The 19,983-nt window shown below is 42.8% G+C and overlaps 5 protein-coding genes across 5 annotated transcripts; 3 read left to right on the top strand and 2 right to left on the bottom strand.

Annotated features, from left to right (window-relative positions):
* Positions 1-3,336: 3,336 nt before the first annotated feature.
* On the bottom strand, positions 3,337-6,883 carry Bfra_000167 (putative glycoside hydrolase family 3 protein; the record flags this gene model as incomplete). Its single annotated transcript, XM_037330613.1, has 7 exons — positions 6,792-6,883; positions 6,727-6,738; positions 6,519-6,625; positions 5,737-6,297; positions 4,526-5,688; positions 3,465-4,436; positions 3,337-3,360 (listed from the first exon to the last, which is right to left on the bottom strand). The coding sequence occupies exons 1-7, from the start codon at positions 6,839-6,841 to the stop codon at positions 3,337-3,339; spliced, it is 2,889 nt and encodes a 962-aa protein (XP_037196946.1). The 5' UTR covers positions 6,842-6,883.
* A 1,243-nt stretch (positions 6,884-8,126) lies between these two features.
* On the top strand, positions 8,127-9,494 carry Bfra_000166 (putative n-acetylglucosamine-6-phosphate deacetylase protein; the record flags this gene model as incomplete). The annotated part of the gene is made up of 2 exons (XM_037330612.1): positions 8,127-8,507; positions 8,562-9,494. 2 exons carry the CDS (start codon positions 8,127-8,129, stop codon positions 9,492-9,494), a joined length of 1,314 nt encoding a protein of 437 aa, XP_037196945.1.
* Positions 9,495-10,242: 748 nt separating this feature from the next.
* Positions 10,243-11,494, bottom strand: Bfra_000165 (putative glucosamine-6-phosphate isomerase protein; the record flags this gene model as incomplete). The annotated part of the gene is made up of 4 exons (XM_037330611.1): positions 10,243-10,503; positions 10,613-11,158; positions 11,230-11,378; positions 11,431-11,494. The coding sequence occupies 4 exons, from the start codon at positions 11,492-11,494 to the stop codon at positions 10,243-10,245; spliced, it is 1,020 nt and encodes a 339-aa protein (XP_037196944.1).
* A 2,125-nt stretch (positions 11,495-13,619) lies between these two features.
* On the top strand, positions 13,620-15,348 carry Bfra_000164 (putative hexokinase-1 protein; the record flags this gene model as incomplete). The annotated part of the gene is made up of 3 exons (XM_037330610.1): positions 13,620-14,236; positions 14,292-14,864; positions 14,955-15,348. 3 exons carry the CDS (start codon positions 13,620-13,622, stop codon positions 15,346-15,348), a joined length of 1,584 nt encoding a protein of 527 aa, XP_037196943.1.
* Positions 15,349-16,361: 1,013 nt separating this feature from the next.
* On the top strand, positions 16,362-19,461 carry Bfra_000163 (putative atp-depentend dna helicase protein; the record flags this gene model as incomplete). The annotated part of the gene is made up of 2 exons (XM_037330609.1): positions 16,362-17,490; positions 17,591-19,461. 2 exons carry the CDS (start codon positions 16,362-16,364, stop codon positions 19,459-19,461), a joined length of 3,000 nt encoding a protein of 999 aa, XP_037196942.1.
* Positions 19,462-19,983: the final 522 nt, after the last annotated feature.

Genomic DNA, 19,983 nt, shown 5'->3' with positions numbered 1-19,983 from the left:
ATATAATATGATATAATATAATTGTTGATGAGGATTTGAGGATTTGGAGATTGAGATTTGAAAGGAGAGGGTTTTTTTGGATTGTTGAATTCTTTTGAGATGTTGAATTCTTTTGAGATGTTGGATTCTTTTGAGATGTTGGATTGGATTGGATTTGGAGATTTTTTTTTATTGTTGATGGGGGTTTGGAAATTGAAAGGGTTTTGATTGTTGGAGTTGGAGTTGGAGTTGGAGTTGGAGTTGGATTTGGAGATTCAAAGGGTTTTGCATTGAGATCTCTTGAGATGATACAATACTCGAGTATAAGTAACATGTCACAAGCACTGAGTCTACACACTCTCCCTCCCTAGGTCCTCGAACCACATCAATCCATATTATCTTGGAAGAGTTCCATCCTCCCCCCAACATTAAAAATTGAAATCCTCAAATCCAATTCGAGAGTTTGAAAGACTCAGTGTCACGATTGTAAATTCATCCCAATCATGTTTTGCCCTTCTCGTTACACGAATCATGGAGCTTGAGATTTCTTGTACGCGGTGAGATGGAGGGAGGTGGGTGTTGGTGTATGTATTTGCTGTGTTGGTATTTGGGTTATTTTTTAGAGGGAGGGGGGTTGAATTTACTGTGGATAGGGATGGGATGGGGTTGATGATTGATGGTGTGGTGGTGTAGAGAGAGATTTAGATGTATGGGTACCTCGTGTGAGTAGAACAAGGAGGCAAGGCTATTTATTATTGGTGACCACGAGACTGGGAGTTCGAAAGTGTGATTCTAGAAATCGAATGGATTTTACGACGCACGGGAGAGAGGGAGAGTGGAGAGTGAATCGGAGGATCGAGTGCTTGACGGGCTAGGTTCGCGGGTTACTAAGTTTATGGTTCGTGGATAGATGTGCAACAAATGGAGGAGAGATTGTGAATATTTGGCTGGCGGGCCTTTGGGGGGCTGGATTCGTATCGCGTCGTGTTGAGTACGAATGTTACTTTGGGTAAGGGTATGGAGAGGATTGGAGACCTCGGGAGAGGAGATAGGAAGGGATGGATGGATGGATGGATGCGGATTGGATGGAAAGGGATGGGATTTCGAGAGTCATATTTTGATGACATGATGTTGTTAGTAATGGCTAGGTAAGTAAGTTACTGGCTAGAGGTTCAGGGTGGGTGAGTGGAGATTTGATTACATCTGATTCGAATGAATGGATGCTTGGATTTCGATTGCGATTCAATTCCGAGTCGGTGGTTGGTTTAGATGTGCAACAAATGGGTGAGATGAAGGAGGAATGGAGGGAAAAGGGAGGTGTGAAAAGGGGTACACGGTACGGTGTAGAGGTGTGGAGTGGAGTGGATTAAAATACTCTTGACTAGCACCGGATTTGAAGGGTGTGCGTCGTGCACAGGAGTTTGGAGAATGAAGAGATTGGCTTGAGATGTGCAACAAAGAGATGAGAGAAATGAGGACGGGGAAGGGAGGAAATAGAGACGTTTCCTTGGTTGGGAGGCGTGCAACAAAATGGCATTTTGTTTTGGAGGTTGCTGTTTATTGGGGAGGGAATGGGTAGGGAGGTACTAGGTAGGTACTGATGAGATGTGGAGATTCATACGCATCCTTCCCTTTCCTTCACCTCCTTTTGAGGAGAGATGGGATGGTGTTTTTATTGGATTTGAGACGTGCAACAAAAGATTTGATGGTTTGAACGTTTTTGGTTTGATGCTGGTTGGTGGTTGGTTGGTGTACATAATGCTTCATTATTATTATTATTATTATCATTATTTTTATACTCTCTAAAATATAAATATACATTATAAATATACATTAACAGCTACCTCCCCTCGCCCCCTCCCTAGATAACTTACAATCAATAGCCCATTCTCATTACTACCTACCACAGATCTAAATATCATTCGCCCAAAACATAAAGATCATGTGTACAGCCAATAAAAAGTATAAATACTCCGATGTGCAACAAAGAGCAGCTGATAGCTTGGGTGCGGAAATTTGCATATTAAGATTGGATGATAGATATGCAACAAAAGTTTTTTCTTTTTTTTTCTTTCTCTTGTTTCTGTTTTGGGGGGAATAGTGTGATTTTTGGATGGGAAGTTGGTCACAAGGCTTTGCAAAACGGGTGTGAAAGTTGGGTGTGTGGTGTGTGGTGTGTGTGGCTGATTGGTATGGTGTGGTGTGGATGGATGGGTAGATGGATGAAGACTCCACACACACTCACACACACATTCACACACACTTTTTGCAATACGAGATGAAGAAGATAGCTATAGGTAGGTGATAGACAGATAATAAATGGCTCTTGGTGAGGGTTGTAGTCTTGTATCATGGATGGTTCGGGTGTGGTCAGCTGATTTGGTTGAATGGGCTTGGCTGGAATTATATGAGGGATTGGGAATGGTGAGTATGGATTGATGAGTATGGATTGGTGAATATGGATTGGTGAATGATGAATGATACATTACAGATGGCGAATGAGGTATTGAGAAAAGCAAGGGGAGAAAGGTGAATGGATAAGAGGGAAAGGAAAAGAGGAGGAAGGGATATTAAAAAGGAAAGAATAAATAGGGAGGAGAAAGAGAAGAGAAGAGGGGAGAGCGAGAGGGTAGGAAATTGAATGGAAAATAGTGAATTGGGAATGGCGAATGGTGAATGAGGAATGGGAGGAGATGGTGAAGGAAGAGACGGGAAGAGAGCGGAAGAGAAGGGAGAAAAGTGAATAGGAAATAGTGAATAAGAAATGATAAGAAAAGAGGAGGATTGAGAGAGGAGAAGCGAAAGAATATATATATTTCTTGTTCTCATTCCAAAACCCCTTTCGCAAAAATTCTCACATGCAAATAAGACTATACTATGTATTCAACATCAGAGCATCAGAGTATGATTATCACTCTGAACTTAAAATCAAAATCGTACTTCGAGAACCTCATTCTATATATTCGATTTTTAGTTATGTATATAATTCTGTCTTTTTTACTATGTCATGTGGTTATTTATATCTATCTGATTAGCTATCTGTCTATTATCAGAACTCTGCATAGTAGAATTCCTGAATAAATGAAATTTGAGGGAGAGGGAGAGGGAGAGGGAGAGGGAGAGGGAGAGGAAGAGGAAGAGAGTCTGAGCATAGTATATTATTGAAGGATACTATCATTACAACTGTTGAATTGAGTATGATGATCGAAAGCTCTTCAACTGCTGGATAAATAAAATTCATAACATTCCGAATCCTTGCGTGTCGCTGAAATACCTAAGAGTTCCGAAGAAAATATTGATTCTATTAAACATAAAAGAAAATCTCATATCATACCTACACCTCTTCCCATCTCCCCTTCAACCCAAATTTACATCACTCCACTATAAACAAGCACTCATTAGCACATCTTCCTCGCACAATCTCCATACACCAACTCCTTGACAATCACATCATCATCCCCCATCGTAAATCAAAATAAACTCACCCTCTCAACTCCACAAACCACCTCTTCCCACGCCTCTAACACATCGAATCCCATCCCTAACAAAACATCCCTATCACTGCCCACAACCCAATTCAATACCACTCCCTTCCCATCTCCCTTATTTTTATTCTGTCTGATACTCAACATGACTAATCCCTGCAAGATTGTTTCTCGTTGCGCATTATTGGATGGGATGATAGGAGCTAGAATACCTCCTACTGTATTATTTCCATTTCTATTTTCTTCCTTTTCCTTCCCTTTAGAGTTGGAATTCATGGAGTTTGTATGGGAAGTAGAATTAGATTGAGAAGGAGAAGAAGAAAGAACGGGCATCCAACGAGAAAGCATAGTATCAGACCGAGAGATAATAATCGTACCCACGAGACTCCCATCGATTGGTGATTTAGCCCTCACGATACCACAATATTTTGGATCCATGATGGCGAGATTATAAAGACTATGAATTTCAGGTGACGAATGAGTCTGCACGAAGTCGAGAACTTGGGTTGCGGAGTTTGAAGGACCATGGATTAAATCAAATTGGAGGGATAAGCGTTGGATTGTTCCCAAGAGGCCTTCTGGAGGTGTCCAAATTGATACGTTACGAATTATCAACGTGTATAGAAATCGGGGAGAAAGGATGTCCCAGCCATTTGTAGCGAACCAGCGTTTGAGACGTGCACCTTCGGTGAGGTCACTCATTGGAATACCAAGGTAGATGGCTGGGAGGGTAGAGCCGAGTTGAAGGTGAGTAATATTTGGTTTTTGGAGGAGATGACGGAGAGCGCGTTGATGAAGGGAGTGGCCGATTGAGAGATTACGTTTAGAAGGGTCGACAAATAGGGTGGAGATTGTACCGGTGTGAGTACTGGGTAAATAACTGGTGGAGCAAAATCCAAATAGAGCTTGAGTACTGCTGTTGCGCACAACGTAATGAGACTCTTCAAGGGAATTATGATTTGCGGCGGATGGCTAAGAAGGGGGGAAGAAAGTGTTAGCGATTTTATACTTGAATTCAAATGCGGATACCATGGTGTGATAAGAGAGGCTAAGATACATACCATTTCAAACGAGCCCGCTGTTGCACCCGCCAACGCCGATTGTTGATTCGGTGGAGTAGTCTTCTCAATAGATGTAATAAGTGCCTGTAGACCTCTTGCATCTCTATCTCTATTATAACTCTCCACTAACCAATGCTGTCTCGATTTCTGCACTTTCCTACTCTTTCTCAGCGTACCAGGTAATGTTCCTTGAGGAACAAAATCACCAAACAACGCCCTCACCAATGCTTTCATAGCTGTTTCCGTAAAATCAAAGGTACAAACATATGTCCCAATACTCTTATCCATAGCAAAATCATACGGAGAACTAACTGAAACCACAATCAATGACTTCTTCTTCCCTGCAGAACTAAGCATCGAACACATCATAGCGACATGTTTGGTAAATCCATTTTGATATAGATTTCGAGTTGCATCGGCCGTTATAATGATAATGGTTCCTGCTCTATTAATCAAATTTTCATGGACTGGTCGAACTCCATTTGCGGTATAAGAAGTGTGAAGAAGTCGTCCATGTCTTTGACGTGCTAAAGCTCTCCCCAATTCTCGAAACACACCTTCACCACTCATGATTGATGATGATTTGTGTGATTTTTCAGATTCATTGTTGGTAGATTTTGCATTCTCGTGACCAAGAGTGGCGGTGGATGCTGGTAATGGCTTCACTAATGGTGTTAAAAGGAGGAGATCATCGTCATCTTCGGAGTAACTATTTGATAGCGGGAGTAAATGGCCTTTGTCTCGCATGATAGTTATTGAGTTATCGTATGCTTTTGTAGACAAAGCGAGATGGCCAGGATGTAAAGATGTTAGATGGCTAATACCTGGAGGGTTCAAAGCTTTAGCCCAAGATGTGCACTGTGATTTGACCCTCAAGACTCGCTTTAGAGAGAGATTTATACGTTCTCTAGAGATCATGTCATTTTCCAGTCCAAGTTTTAATCCTGCAATGGCTTCTCTTTGAACAGAGTAAGAGCGACAGAGAAGTACCAGATCACATCCAGCTTCTACTGCCATGACGGTACCACCTCTAACTCCAATATCATGGCTTAATGCTTCCATCTCGAGACATTCAGAAACAACTACACCATTGAAGCCAAGATCGTTCCGAAGGAGATCATCCACAACTTGATCACTAAGACAAGCGTGCATGACGTTCATTCCTATTCAGTGTTAACAATACAACCCAACAATACAAAAGACGAACCAACCAGCATTTGCTATTGCACATCCACCAACCATAATAGAATCCATTCCTTCACGAATAGCGTTTCGGAATGGAACCAGAGCACCAAGACTTAACTGTTCAAGAGTCTCTGTGATAATGGGCATATCAAGAGATGACCCTAGGAAGTCTAGATTTCCATAAGATGGAAAATGTTTCCCGCAGGAAGCGAGCCCGGCATCTTTATACCCATTCATGGCAGCAATACCATATTGGGAAACTTCTTGAGGGTCATCTCCAGTAGCTCTAACACCCAATGGTTGATAACGAGCATTTGTCAAGACATCAAGACAAGGACCCATTATCATGTTAACTCCAACTGCTGACAATTCTTTGGCTGTTGCATTGGCAACTTCGTATGCAAGCTCTAGAGATCCAGTTGCTGCCATTCCCATTGCACTGGGAAATTGACAGATGTAGTCTTCATCAAAAAGACTATTGACGCCGCCATTCTCTTGATCAAGAGCAATGATTAAAGGGACTAGATGACCAGCTTGATGCGCGATCGTTTGGAGTTCCTGTACTAAATTTGCTGTCTCTCGGGCAGCTACTCAGGTCAACGATTGTCTATAAGGGAATTCGAAGAACAACATCATGATCATATAAATGATATGCACGTGAAATGTATGCGACTGGGAGACGAATTACATGGCTGGGTCAGTAGCCATCAAGGTGACAAGTCAAAGCCACTGCCAACTACCCATTGGATTACAAAATGACGGGAAAACAGAAACACTACAAACAGAAATAAGAAATACAAATTATTACACTTCATGTTCTTGGTCGACAACAAAATAGCACCTAGATGATGATCTTCAATAAGAGTCCTGATTTGAGGAGTAACCTCGGTCCCTTCAAATCCCATCATGAAGCATCTGTAGTCAGAGATACCCGATTAGTATCCAGGGTCAAAAACATAATTGCAGAGCCGGAAAATGTTGTCCCATACAGCTCAGTAGATTAAGAATATACTCACTGTCCCATGGCCCTTCATTTTGTTAGCCTACTTCCAAATCTCTATATAAGTGGCCCAGAACCTACCAATCGAGGTCCTTCCACAAAGGATCCAGTTCCTCTTCTGTGGCATCCATCTTTGATATTTTCTTGCTGCGGTACAAATGTCGCTATTTCCACTCTGAACAACGTAATTTAGAGAGTGTGCCAGGGCTATAAACTTGAGCGCAACGTTTGGCTGAGTGTCTAGAATGATCGTCTGCTCCGCTTTCCGTGTGTAATCAAGAAATCATGATGTGTGAAGAATACTATTGGATGATGCTATGCAAGGAAAAATGAAAATGAACGTATTCATCACAGCCGTCGCTTCTTCGCCACTCTTCAAAAGGTATGCATGAAATATAATTTGATGTATAATCATCAGCCTCACATATCCAGCACCTTGGGGTGTGTCACTTGAACAGATGTAAGTGGTTGGTTTCAGCTAGGATGTTGTAGGATGTACAAATGTCCCTAGTGATAAGTGGGTGGCTGGGGTGTTGTTCTTCCTCCATCTGAAATGGTCACATGATGTTACACCGGCTGGAGACCGGGGAATTGTCGGACTGTGCGCTGTGGTGTGTGGTGTGTGGTGTGTGATGTGTGAAGCCATCCAAACAAAATTCACGACGTGAAGATTGATGCCAGCATGTTTTCAAAATTCTACCAAAATTCAAACAACCACATGTAATCTCGGCGACTTGGCATATTATTATCATCAAGTGATTTCAAGTGTGCTTGATAGATGTATTATTATTCGATAATCAGTTCTCTTGATTTTAATTTAAACTACCGACTTCCGATGATCCCGTCGATTCGATACGACGTTACATATGTATTTGCGGTTCCCTTACAACATAAGATCCCAACATTGAACGTTGATGGTACCTCGTCTTCCTCTCCACTCAATCAACCACACACTCTCTACCAGTCCAACGCTACGATATGGTAGATAGGATAGATGTAATATGACATGATACTGATACTGATGCTGATGCTGATGCTGATACTATGTCATTGTATGATACAATTGATAACACATGAAATTTTCGGTTTGGAAGATACTTTGCCCTTCCAAGGTTGTTTAAGGTTATCATGTTTTAGATGAGCTAACGTTCAGAATTGCACTATCAAATCATCCCCAGTATGGCATATGGGTAGGTAGGTATGGATGGTCATATGTAAGTAGACTACGGAAGGTACAAGTGAATTCTCAAAGTTCTTCAAATCTAGAGATATTTATTTTCTAGTGAATGAGATTGCAGTACGATTTGCATGATATCTTCCAATCTTCTTTCTCTTTGTCTCCTACCTTATTTCTTAAGACACTTCCTATCTTCCTACCTTCCTCTGTAATACACCTCTACACTCAAATCTACAACCATGCCATCGGCACTCCCAACCTCGACTTCCAAAGTCACAAAGTTTACAAATTGTCGTCTCCTAAAGGGCGAATCTTTAGTAACCCAAGATCTATGGGTCTCCTCCTTCACCGGTAAAATTATCCAAAGCCAGGAAGCGTTTTACGGTCAATTATGTGTACCAGATGAAGTTGTTGATCTGGGTGGTCGCATCATCTCACCAGGTTTTATCGATACACAATTAAATGGAGCTTTTGGATTCGATTTTGCTTCTATACCAGAAAGTGATGATCCTAATGCTTATGCAAAGGAATTCAAGAGGGTTAATCAATTGTTGATTAAGACGGGTGTTACTTCACTTTTACCTACTATCACATCATCGAGGCCGGAGGTATATCATCATGTAAGTATCTGGTGTGATTTATATGAACAAGCCTATACTGATAATTTCCTCAAGGCACTTCCATTTCTAGGTCCCTCTGGAGCAAATCGTCTTGCATCAGATGGAACCGAATCACTCGGCGCTCACGTCGAAGGACCATTTCTCGCTCCCACCAAGAATGGAATCCATCCTCTCCCCGTCCTATTAGCTCCTAAATCCAAGGATCTCACTTCACTCTCAGATTGTTACGGTGCTTCAAACCTCCTTGGGAATATCCGTCTCATAACCGCTGCCCCCGAACTTCCACACATGACTTCCCTCATCCCAACTCTTACCTCCCCCCCTCACAACATCATCTTCAGCATCGGCCACACAGAATCCACCTACGAAGACGCCACCGCCGCCATCACCGCCGGAGCAACAATGATAACCCACCTCTTCAACGCCATGCGTCCCCTCCATCACCGCAATCCCGGAATCTTCGGTCTCCTCGGCACAACCCCCACAACCAATTCCTCCCCCTCCACCACCCCCCCTTCCTCTCCCCTCACCACTCAAAACATCATCCCCCCTCTCCCCAAACCCATAACCCAACGCCCCTACTTCGGCATCATAGCCGACTCCATCCATCTCCACCCCACCACCATAACCCTCGCCTACAACGCACACCCCTCAGGCCTCATCCTCGTCACAGACGCCATGCACCTCGTCGGTCTCCCCAACGGCCGCTACGCCTGGAACAACGATTTCATCCTCAAAGACGGCATCCACTTGCGTCTGGAATCCGATGGGAAAATCGCAGGCTCCTCCATAACTCTCGTAGAATGCGTATCCAATTTCCTCAACTGGACAGGGTGCAGTGTGGCGCAGGCGTTGAAAGCGGTTACGGAGACCCCGGCGAGGATGCTCGGATTAGAGCATGTGAAGGGTGGGTTGGAGGGGGAATGGATGCGGATTTGTGTGTGTTGGATGTGGTGGTTGAGGAGGGCAGGAAGAGGGTTGTGGTAGATGAGGTGTGGAAGTTTGGGGTTAGGGTTTTCGAAAGGGAAGGGGAGGAGAGGGGAAGATTGTTGGATAGGGAAATGAGAGGATATTTGAGTTTTTTCATTGGTGGGAAGGAAGACTATAAAGGCTTTTCCAATTGAGGTTTCGGTTTCTCTTCATTTGTATTTACAGATTAACAACATGGCAAGCACACCTCCATCAAATCGCCGATAGAGATTGGTTTCACAGCCCAAGTCAGAGCAGAAACGCATAGACATAGATAAACGTTTCTCAAAGTAGATGCTCTTGATACCTCGCATACTTGTGTTTGATGTTGAAAACTTACAAGAATCACACACATGACACACAACGCACACACATCATTACAGAACACAATAAAGATTATTAATATATATTAATTTATTCATTTCTCATTGACTCTCATCGTGTCTATTTAGTAATACAGATGATTCGTGGGAATCTCAGAAATTTAGTGTAGGTGAGTTTACTTTAATGTAAATAACTTCCGTCTCGCTCGCCATAAAAACAAAAGAAGCAGAAGGGACTCAGTATCTTGCAAAGATACATATTGTCAAAAGAAGAAAGTGAAGAGAGAAGTAGAAAGGCGTCGCGTAGATCTACCCCCGCAATCCGTAAAGACTAACAATTCCGCTACGAAGAGAACCCCTTGTTATCTTGTGTCCATGTAACCCAATTTGATCCTCCCATACCCAATATTATCGAATCCGTACCCAAGCTACTAACCGCAGTCTCAAACCGATACAATTCTGCTTCCCATGCGGTCAGGAATTAAATCTGGGGTAATGCTTCTGCGAATTGGATACTCGGTAGCTGGTGCAGCCAAGAAAGTGCTTGTGAGAGGTTGTGGAGACTTGATGGTAGGTGTTTCTTTGACTAAGCTCTCTGCCATAGGTGCGAGAGGGACAGTGCGCTTAGGACCCGTACGAGCAGCAGATGGAAGGATTTGTTCGAAACCTTCATCGGCGGCGACTTTCTCAATTGATTTCCAGTACTGTTTGAAGTTTTGTTAGCATCGGAGTTCAACACAAACATGATTGAGGAAGGAAGTTGGTTATGGAGGGGTAAGTGGATAGCGGGGTAAAGTAAAGTGGGGCAATTACTCTGACCGTCTTAACTCGAAGCTCAAGTGTTGCATCTTCATCTGCAACGATCATTGGATGTGGATGCATCTGTAAAGAAGAGAGAGTCCACATGTGGTTCACACCTTCTTCAATACATTTTGCCAAAGCCAAAGCTTTATGTGCTCCAGTGATAATGATGACAACTTCTCTAGCCTCCAAGATAGTTTGAATACCAACTGTCAAAGCCATCTTTGGAACCTTCTCCAAATCATTATCAAAGAATCGGGAATTGGCAATGATTGTATCATATGCCAAAGTCTTGACTCTTGTACGAGATGCGAGGGAAGATCCAGGCTCATTGAATGCGATATGTCCATCTGGTCCAATTCCGCCAAGGAACAAATCGATTCCGCCCTTTGCTTTGATAGCTTCCTCATATTGCACGCATTCGGCCTCGAGATTCTCGGCATTGCCATTTAAGATGTGGACGTTTTGAGGAAGGACGTCAACGTGGGAGAAGAAATGCTTGTACATGAATGTATGGTAGCTTTCTGGATGGTTGCGTGGAATACCAATGTATTCATCCTATGCAAGTTACTTATGTTAGTGATCCAACTCTTAATACTAGAGATAAATACAGCTCGTTATAAACATACCATATTGAAAGTGACAACATTTCTGAATGAGATTTCACCAGCCTTGTACTTCTCGACGAGAATCTTATATATGCCAATAGGGGAGGAACCAGTAGGGAGACCAAGAACAAAGGGATGGTCTGGGGTAGGTCCGAAAGCGTTGATACGATCTAACTAAATGTCAATCGATGTTTATATCTTCAACTCAAGGCAGATTCTTACCAACAATGTACTGCGCAACATAGGCAGATGCCTCTGTTCTGCCGTCTCTGATGATGAATCTCATCTTGATTGTATTTGACTTATTGTAGGAAGTTGTGAGGATTTTTGAATTGTCGATGTAAAGGTATGTAGGTGTTTGTAGGTTGTAATGTAAGTTTGCAGAAAGTTCAGGTATGATTATATTCCCGCAGAGATGGAGTATACGGCATGCGAACAGTGAATATAAAACCGAAGATTGACTACCTAGCAGGTAATCAAAGAAACTGGTCAAATGGTTTGACGTACCTACCGTACTTTACTGATATGGGTTTCGTCGCAAGATGATGGCATCAACCCATTAGCTTCCACGCACCACAACAGGGAAATCCAAACTTTCATCGACAAACCTTGATAGAAACTTCTCATGATGGTGCTGCTCATTGGACAGTTGCAAGTATTGTGACCTTTAACTCTATCATTCTGCCCCTCCATCATCTTGATAGTGTATGGAACGTCACGACGACCCAGTCAGTACTGATAGCCTTACTGATATCGGTAGTCTGATGGAAAGTATGGTAGTTTGCTTACCCCACAAGATCGATACATCTCCACTAACGGCTGTCACAATGAGCCCTAGAAGCCCCGAGTCACAAGTTAGTCAATAAGTTCCGATGAATGATCAAACATTTTGACCATCGCATTGGTATATCATATCATGTCAAAATTGTTGGTTGTCGGTCGTCGTATACATAGTTACACCCACGACACAAGCTTTCCAAGATCCCTCCAACATTTGATGGTGGTGAAGTTTCATGGAAGAAGGGTCGGGGAAACTCCAAAGGACTCCAAAGGAGGACGTTTGATGGATGGTTTGATGTTTCTTCTTGTCGTCTTACCGTTACATTCGCTTAAAGCTTATCCCGATCAGAACTGTGGATTGGAGAAATGTACGCTAGATGAATTGATGAATTGATGAATTACTGAATTGCTGAATTACTGAATTGCCGCAAAGGGTTGGATCATGGATGGACTTGATCTTCCGTCTTGGGACGTGCTAACAAACTGCTACGACACATCCAAGCTTTCCTACAGGTGGTGGTGGGTGGTGGGACGGAGATCAAAATGCAAAATGCAAAATGCTTTTCCCAATTGTAACGTTGCTTTCAAACGAGCGAAGCAACTAATCGTTTTTGCTAGCTACGATTGTATTGGAACCCATTGTAATATTACTATATACGGTTTAACTTCAATGCTGTACGAACCACACATCATGGAATTGGGACATTTTGACTCATGGGAATGCTCTTGGAATGTTTCTCTGAGTCTGATTCGGATTCGGATTCTGTGTCGAATTCTACGTCGGATCTACGACTCCCCTACTACTCCCCTACTACCTAGGTAATTTGGATAATCTCTCACCCAAAGATGGGGAAGGGGCCATCATGCAGGGGCATATCCATTTTCAATGGTCTTGAGGATCTTGTCCTGCTGAACAATACAGCAATGCAGCTATGCAGAATCATCAACTTCTAAACAGAATGGAGGGACGGCTCAGAATTGGACCCTTTATTTCCAAGTAGCTTGTTTCAATTGAAGAAGGTAACTTTTGTTAATTTATTTTCATTACTATTGGGATCCAACTTTCTGGGAAATGACGAACCGAGTGAGGATACGATGTTACTCCCAATCATTCTTGCCTAGTTGTAGCATTCTCTTCAGTCTTGGCTTAAACTTTCTCCCTTATCCTGCCAATTCAATCTATTCTTGGAGCTGGGTAACCAATTGTTGGATATTGTATTCCTCATGAATGATGGCGCAATACTTACTCTTGTACGTGTTTCTTCCATAGACATTCATTCATTCATTCATCCATCCATCCATTCATTCCTGCTTGTTACCACAAATCGGCCGAAACGTCCAGCCTACATAATTTTTACGAGCACGAGGGTTAAAGTCCTACTACCATATTTCTTTTTTACATCGTACACCTCTCCCGCCCGATCTGGCCTTTCCTTTTACATCCATTGGATCCATTTATTTGACTCGATTGAAGTTTACCATCTTATCAATCTTTCAGTTGTTTAAACTCCCTTCTTCGTCTTTGTTGTGACATGGAGCAGGCGGGACCATATCAACACTACCCTGGCACTTTCGTATTTTAGCGCGTTAGTCTCATTGAGTATTTCCTATATGTATGAGGACTTCATATCATGCAGCCGTTCATCGCTGCCATGCATAGGGTACGACAGGCTTTCTATGCCGCATTTATCAAATCTTTTCTTAAAACAAAGTCGATTTTAGAGATCATTATCAAATTCTGGATTGCGCCCTCGACTATCAAACGAATCAAGGACGAAAATGTTGATGTAAAGGCGATCTCACTGACGAAAGTCAAGAAGTTTTTAGACGAGGTTGAAGCTGCTTTTAAAGATTCTACGACAGAGGCCTCCTTGCTGGCATTATCAGATGGCTTGAGAAAAGAGTTCGCGGAGAGCTTATTGGAAAATCCACAATGTATGCTTCCTTCATACAATCATCAATTACCTAGTGGTCACGAATGTGGAACATACCTTGCTCTAGATGTTGGGGGATCGACTTTTCGGGTGGCTTTGATTAAACTTGCTGGAAAAGAATGTGAAGGGAAAGAGATTGAGATTATTGAATTAAAGTCTTTCAAGATCAAAAATGCCGAGAGACAGCTTGTTGGGGTACAGTTCTTCGATTGGATGGCAGATCGAATTGTCGACACTCTTTCCGGGGAAAAAGAGGGACATGAAATGTCAAAGGCACCCTTATCCGTGGGATTGTCCTGGTCATTTCCTATTAAGTATGATCATCAAGATAATTATCCAATTCGAAGTCAGCTGACGATAGTTTCACAGTCAAACATCACTTAGGGGTGGTCTTCTCATGGGCATGGGCAAAGGGTTTTGTGCTGCCGATGGATTGATTGGTAAAGACCTAGGCGACTTGATTGAAGACTCTTGCCTGAGAAGAGGACTCAACGTTCAGTTGAATGCCATTGTGAACGACTCTTCAGCAACATTGCTTTCCAAAGCATATATAGATCCTACCACTCGTTTCGCATTAATCTTGGGAACTGGTTTGAATGCTGCAGCTCATCTCCCTGTCCATATCTTTTCACAACCAAAATTCGGAATCCGTCCTGCATCTTGGCATGATTGCGCAAAACATGTTATTGTCAACACGGAACTCTCCATGTTTGGTGGAAATTATCTCCCGTACACGAGGTGGGATAAAAACTTGAAAGCAAATCACCCTCGACCAGACTTTCAACCATTCGAACATTTCGCGAGTGGTGGATATATAGGAGAGATCGTACGATTAATACTGATTGATGGAATTCAGAACGCAGGGCTGTTTGGAGGAGTGGTGCCCACAAATCTAAGAGAGAAATACTCGCTAGAGACTGAAACTCTCTCATACATTGAAGCGTAAGTCCCTAACTATAATATACTTCTCTATGTAGTTTTCATTAGCTCTATTCATTGATAGTTATCAAACCAGACTAACACTACTCTTAGCGATACAACTCCATACCTTACCACTGCTATAGAAATATTCGCCGCCCGTCACCCATCCTCTCATACCCCCACCGAAGTCGATCTTCGTGCCTTACGACTCATAGCTTCCCTCGTAACCCTTCGCTCTAGCGGCCTCATTGCTGCTGGTGTCCATGCCCTCTGGCACATGCGTAACACATCCGAATTAATCTCACTCGCCAATTCAGCTCACACAGTCGTTGCCTACAATGGCTCTGTGCTGGAAAACTATCCAGAATTTCGAAAAAATACACAAAACCATATTGATATGCTGGTAGAAGCAAGTGGTGCTAGAAGCGGTATTGTGGAGTTAATGTATGCGGAGGAGAGCTCACTGTTGGGAGCGGCAGTCGCGGTGGCTTGCTGCAATGCTTGAATTGCAAAAGTAAGGAGTGCGGTGACAGGTAGCATGGTTTTGCATCGTCTTGCATATCATGAATATGGCATACTGGCAGTGCATATAAGGGCATGATGCTCTGTTAAGCGGGATTAGGTGTTGCGTGGGCATAGAAAATTTCTTCTTAAAGCATTGTCCTGGAGTTTAGGATTACATAGTTGATATTATCAGTATCATTGATAAATTACAAGAAATATGAAAGTAGAATCTACTCTACTAAGATGATTCATGCGCCATTGGTTTGACTAGACTTTTTCTGAAAACTCTTGTTGTTTGAAGATTTGTGAATTCATTTAATTCGAACCATCTCAACCGATTTGACCTGAGGAAACATGGAAAGTTTTTTTGTTCAGAAGCACTTCAAATAGGATGCTTTATATAGATATCCTTCTAAAGTTACATAAACATACCCCAAAACAAAGTATCACCAGTGAGTGCATGGATTGACGGGACACTTCCCAACTTTCGATATTTTTAGCAAATACATTCTTCAATTGTTTGATATCAGAATTCACATTTCGATTGTTCCATCTCTAATCAACAACTGTAACAATTCTGAAGATAAAGGATTTGATATATCAAGAGATATTCACAAGTCCATTTTTGCAGTATCCCGTGAGTCCGCATACCCACTGGTGTACTTCATTCTGACTGAATGGATGAGATGAGATGATTCGGAAACGCATGACTTCGCGTATTTAGCGCGATCAAAATAACCTTACGCCGATTCTTAATTTATCGCGTCGCGCATCATCGTCCTTTTCCTTATCCAATCCATCTTTTCCTTTCCTGAAGCTTTCAGGCTCAAGACGAAGGACGATTGAATCTTTCGGAAGAAGAGAAAATATAAAGCTCCTATTACCTAACTTGCAGATGCTCGGAATCCCAGAAAAATCACAAATGCTCATTCTACCTTATTTATCCAAACCATCTCTCATTTTCGACAACCCGCAAGCCTGAGACATTAGCCAGCGGAGATTCAAGCCACGAAAATGACCATTGATAGCCTTCTTAGGGGCCTCAATGCTTCACAAAAAGCCGCAGTCTCATCACAAGCAAATACCCTCGCTATATTGGCAGGGCCAGGAAGTGGGAAAACACACACTTTAACGTCGCGAACGGCTTGGTTGTTGCAACAAGGATTGCAACCATGTAATATAATTGTGGCAACGTTTACGGTCAAGGCAGCTCGAGAGATGAAAGAAAGAATTGGGAAGTTGATAGGAAATGGACTGGAATCGAAGTTAATATTGGGAACGTTTCATAGGATTGCGCGAATATACCTGGCACAATACGGACATTTGATAGGGATTCGAAAGGGCTTTGGAATCGCAGATTCAAATGATTCTCTAGCCATCATCAAAAGAATTGTGAAGCGGAAAGACCTGAATATAGACCCAAAAGTCGCACGATCCCGCATAAGCTCTCTAAAAGCAAAAGGTTCCGCATCTGCGAGTAAAGTCCCCGAGGCCAAGAAGAAAACTGTAAATACACAAGAATTCGAGATTGTACATGCCGAATACCAAGCAACCTTGGAACTTTCGAACTTGCTCGACTACGACGATTTGCTTGTAAGATGTGTCGAGCTTTTACGACTCCATCCTTCCTGTGTAGCCAACATTGAAGCCGTTTTGATTGATGAATTTCAAGACACAAACCTGGTGCAATTTGATCTCATGCGATTATTTGCTATATCGCAAAAACGAATCACTATTGTTGGAGACCCCGATCAAAGCATATATAGCTTTCGAGCTGCCGAAATCAAAAACTACAAACGAATGATTACACAATATCCGGATACAGTTACCATCTCGTTGGAGGAGAATTACCGGTCATCGGGCGCCATACTACTCACAGCACTGAATGTAATTGAGCAAGATTCATCCAGAATTGCAAAGTCTCTTTTGCCTACCCATGTTGTTGGCACACGTCCAGTACTCCGCAGACTTGCAACTGCCCAGAAGGAAGCAGATTGGATTATTCAAGAAATACAAAGAACAATGGGCATGACAGGTGACTTACTAGACTTGAATGACTTTGCTATTTTGTTGAGATCTTCGGCACTTTCAAGAATAATTGAAAGCTCGTTAGGCAAAGCAGGTATAGCCTACCGCATGGTTGGTAAGCATCATCTCTTTTACCAACTTTGCAGCTTACAGTCAGATCAGCGCCTCCTTCTAAAAGGCAGCTACGCGACTGACCTTCGGCTAACATATTGCAGGCGGTCTCCGATTTTATGATCGTATAGAAATCAAAACGTTATTGGATTATTTGAGAGTGATAAATTTACCTGACCATAATGATGCTTTGGCGAGAATCATCAACACTCCCTCGAGAAGAATCGGCGAAGTAACCATAAAAGCTCTACTCGAAGAGGCAGAGCAATCTAAACTAACCCTTTGGTCATTAATCCTCAAGTCTGTGCAGGGAAGACGCGCAACAAAAACCAAGCTCACACCATCAGTCGAGAGAAATCTTTCGGTCTTTGTTGATATCATCTTGACGGGTATGAAGAAAGTTGCGGATCCCTCAAACAAGGAAAATTCAATTGTGAAGATTTTGGAGTTTATCATAGAAAAAACATCTTACGAGACCTGGCTTGAGGAACACCGTGGTGACATTACCAAGGCACAGTGGGACAATGTGAAAGAGCTTATGACTCAGGCTTCAGACTTCCAAGAGCTTATATCCAATGGTTATGAGGATGAATCGCTCCCTCAAATCGATGGTTTGAAACAAGAAGATGTTTCTGATTCCCTCTCTCGATTTTTAGCTAATGTAGCATTGGCTTCGGAAGTAACGAAGGAGGAAGACAAAACACATAACACACCACAAGTCACAATATCTACCATACATGCTGCTAAAGGTCTAGAATGGCCAATAGTCTTCATTCCTGGTGCATATCAAGGCTCTATACCACACTCTAGAGCAGAGGACACTGATGAAGAACGAAGATTGTTGTACGTAGCTATGACTCGAGCTAAGGCTTTACTTAACATGAGTTGTCCCCTCAAAAATTCATTGCAAGAGTTGACAACAACTTGTCCCTTTCTCTCTGCCCGTGGCCTCAGAGCACATTTAGACTACAAGGGCCCTTCGCTACGTTCAAATACTGTTCAGTGCCTGGCTCAGATCCTCCGGCGACCATTTCCGACTAGAGAATCAATCGCCGAATCTTCTGCTTGTCTCGAACGAGCTGAGGATACGCGTTACCCCTTGGAACCGGAGAATGATAAAGAGGACGAGTCAAAATGGAATGTTGGTAATGGTAACCCCAATTTCACCATGGGTCAGCGACCTGCTAAGCGTCGACGAGCTGATATAGCGGACCAAGCGGAAAACATTTCAACCGTGGTTTATAACAACACACCCACGACAACCATGGAAAGAGCCTCTAAGTTTACCTTGAGTGGTGGGTTTGTTAGTGCTGGCTCTCATCTTCAGGTCCTTGGCGAGCAATCATCGAACCAAACCAGGGGTGAAATCAAATTAGCTTCAACAAATGAGAAAGTCAAAGGCTCTAAAAAGTCAATCAAAGGTCCAGCTACTAGCCAAGGTACACTCTTGGGGTTCTTGGGGAAGCAAGAGCCACAAAGGCAGACTAAGCCAGCGCCCATAGTCGATGAGTATCGAGAAGAAAAGACCAGGGCTATTGCGCAATTACATAGACAGCGAAACACAACCTCCGAAGGACTGATGCAATTGACGTCGCAAAATGATAGCGAAACTCTGCCTCCACTCTTTTCCGGACATCGTCTAGGGACGGCTGCAGCCCTATCTCGACCAAGCGTTAATCGGATCCAAGAGAAACAGGACGATAACTATGTATTCCTGTCTAGCTCTCCACCTAGAGCAAAACAACCTAGGATACTTACCGAACCGGCGCCAGAAGTCCCTCCCCCTGGTCTAACAGCAAAACCTGCAATCATGTCGTTGGTTCGTCCCGCGAGAACAATGCATACCACTAGCATGTCAATAGCACAAGGATCAAACGGCGTGAAAAAGACACTCGGTGTCAAAAGGAGCATGAATGGCTGGGCCAATCGTACAACACAGCCTTTCGTTCCCCCAACCAGGAAAAGAGAGAATTAGGTAATGCTTATGAGGAACAACGGTCTGGGATAGTTTTGGATTTGGAAATCGCTGTGATATAGTCCCGTTATGACATATTCTATGCGTGGTGGATATTGTAGAGTAATACCTCCACTATCATGGGTTGGAGGAGCATTGGATTTGCTCACGAGTCTGGCTATATACTGCATAATGCCTAATGAATATATGATCATAAGATCTTTCTGATCTGATCTGACCTGACCTGATTTGATTCCTCTTTAATTGCATGGGCCATGAACACGATATCCTTCTTTCCATTTGCATCGTTCATCGCTATTATTGATTTTCCGGGTCGAAACTACTATTTACTCTTTCTTCATTTGTATATGCAGAGGGTTAAACTAGCGTGAATGACGATTTCTGGATGTTTGGCAAATCGATATGTATCTATGGAGATGCAATCACGAGTGTGGTCATGAAATTATACAACGGTTGGTTTGTTTCACTAACCCAGGACTTCCCATATGATAAGTTTGAACATCGTTTCAGTAACCATCGATT

The sequence above is a fragment of the Botrytis fragariae genome (assembly GCF_013461495.1).
Source record: "Botrytis fragariae strain BVB16 chromosome Unknown tig00000001, whole genome shotgun sequence".
Classification (NCBI taxonomy): Eukaryota; Fungi; Ascomycota; class Leotiomycetes; order Helotiales; family Sclerotiniaceae; genus Botrytis; species Botrytis fragariae.
This window is presented reverse-complemented; position numbering and strand designations above follow the sequence as displayed.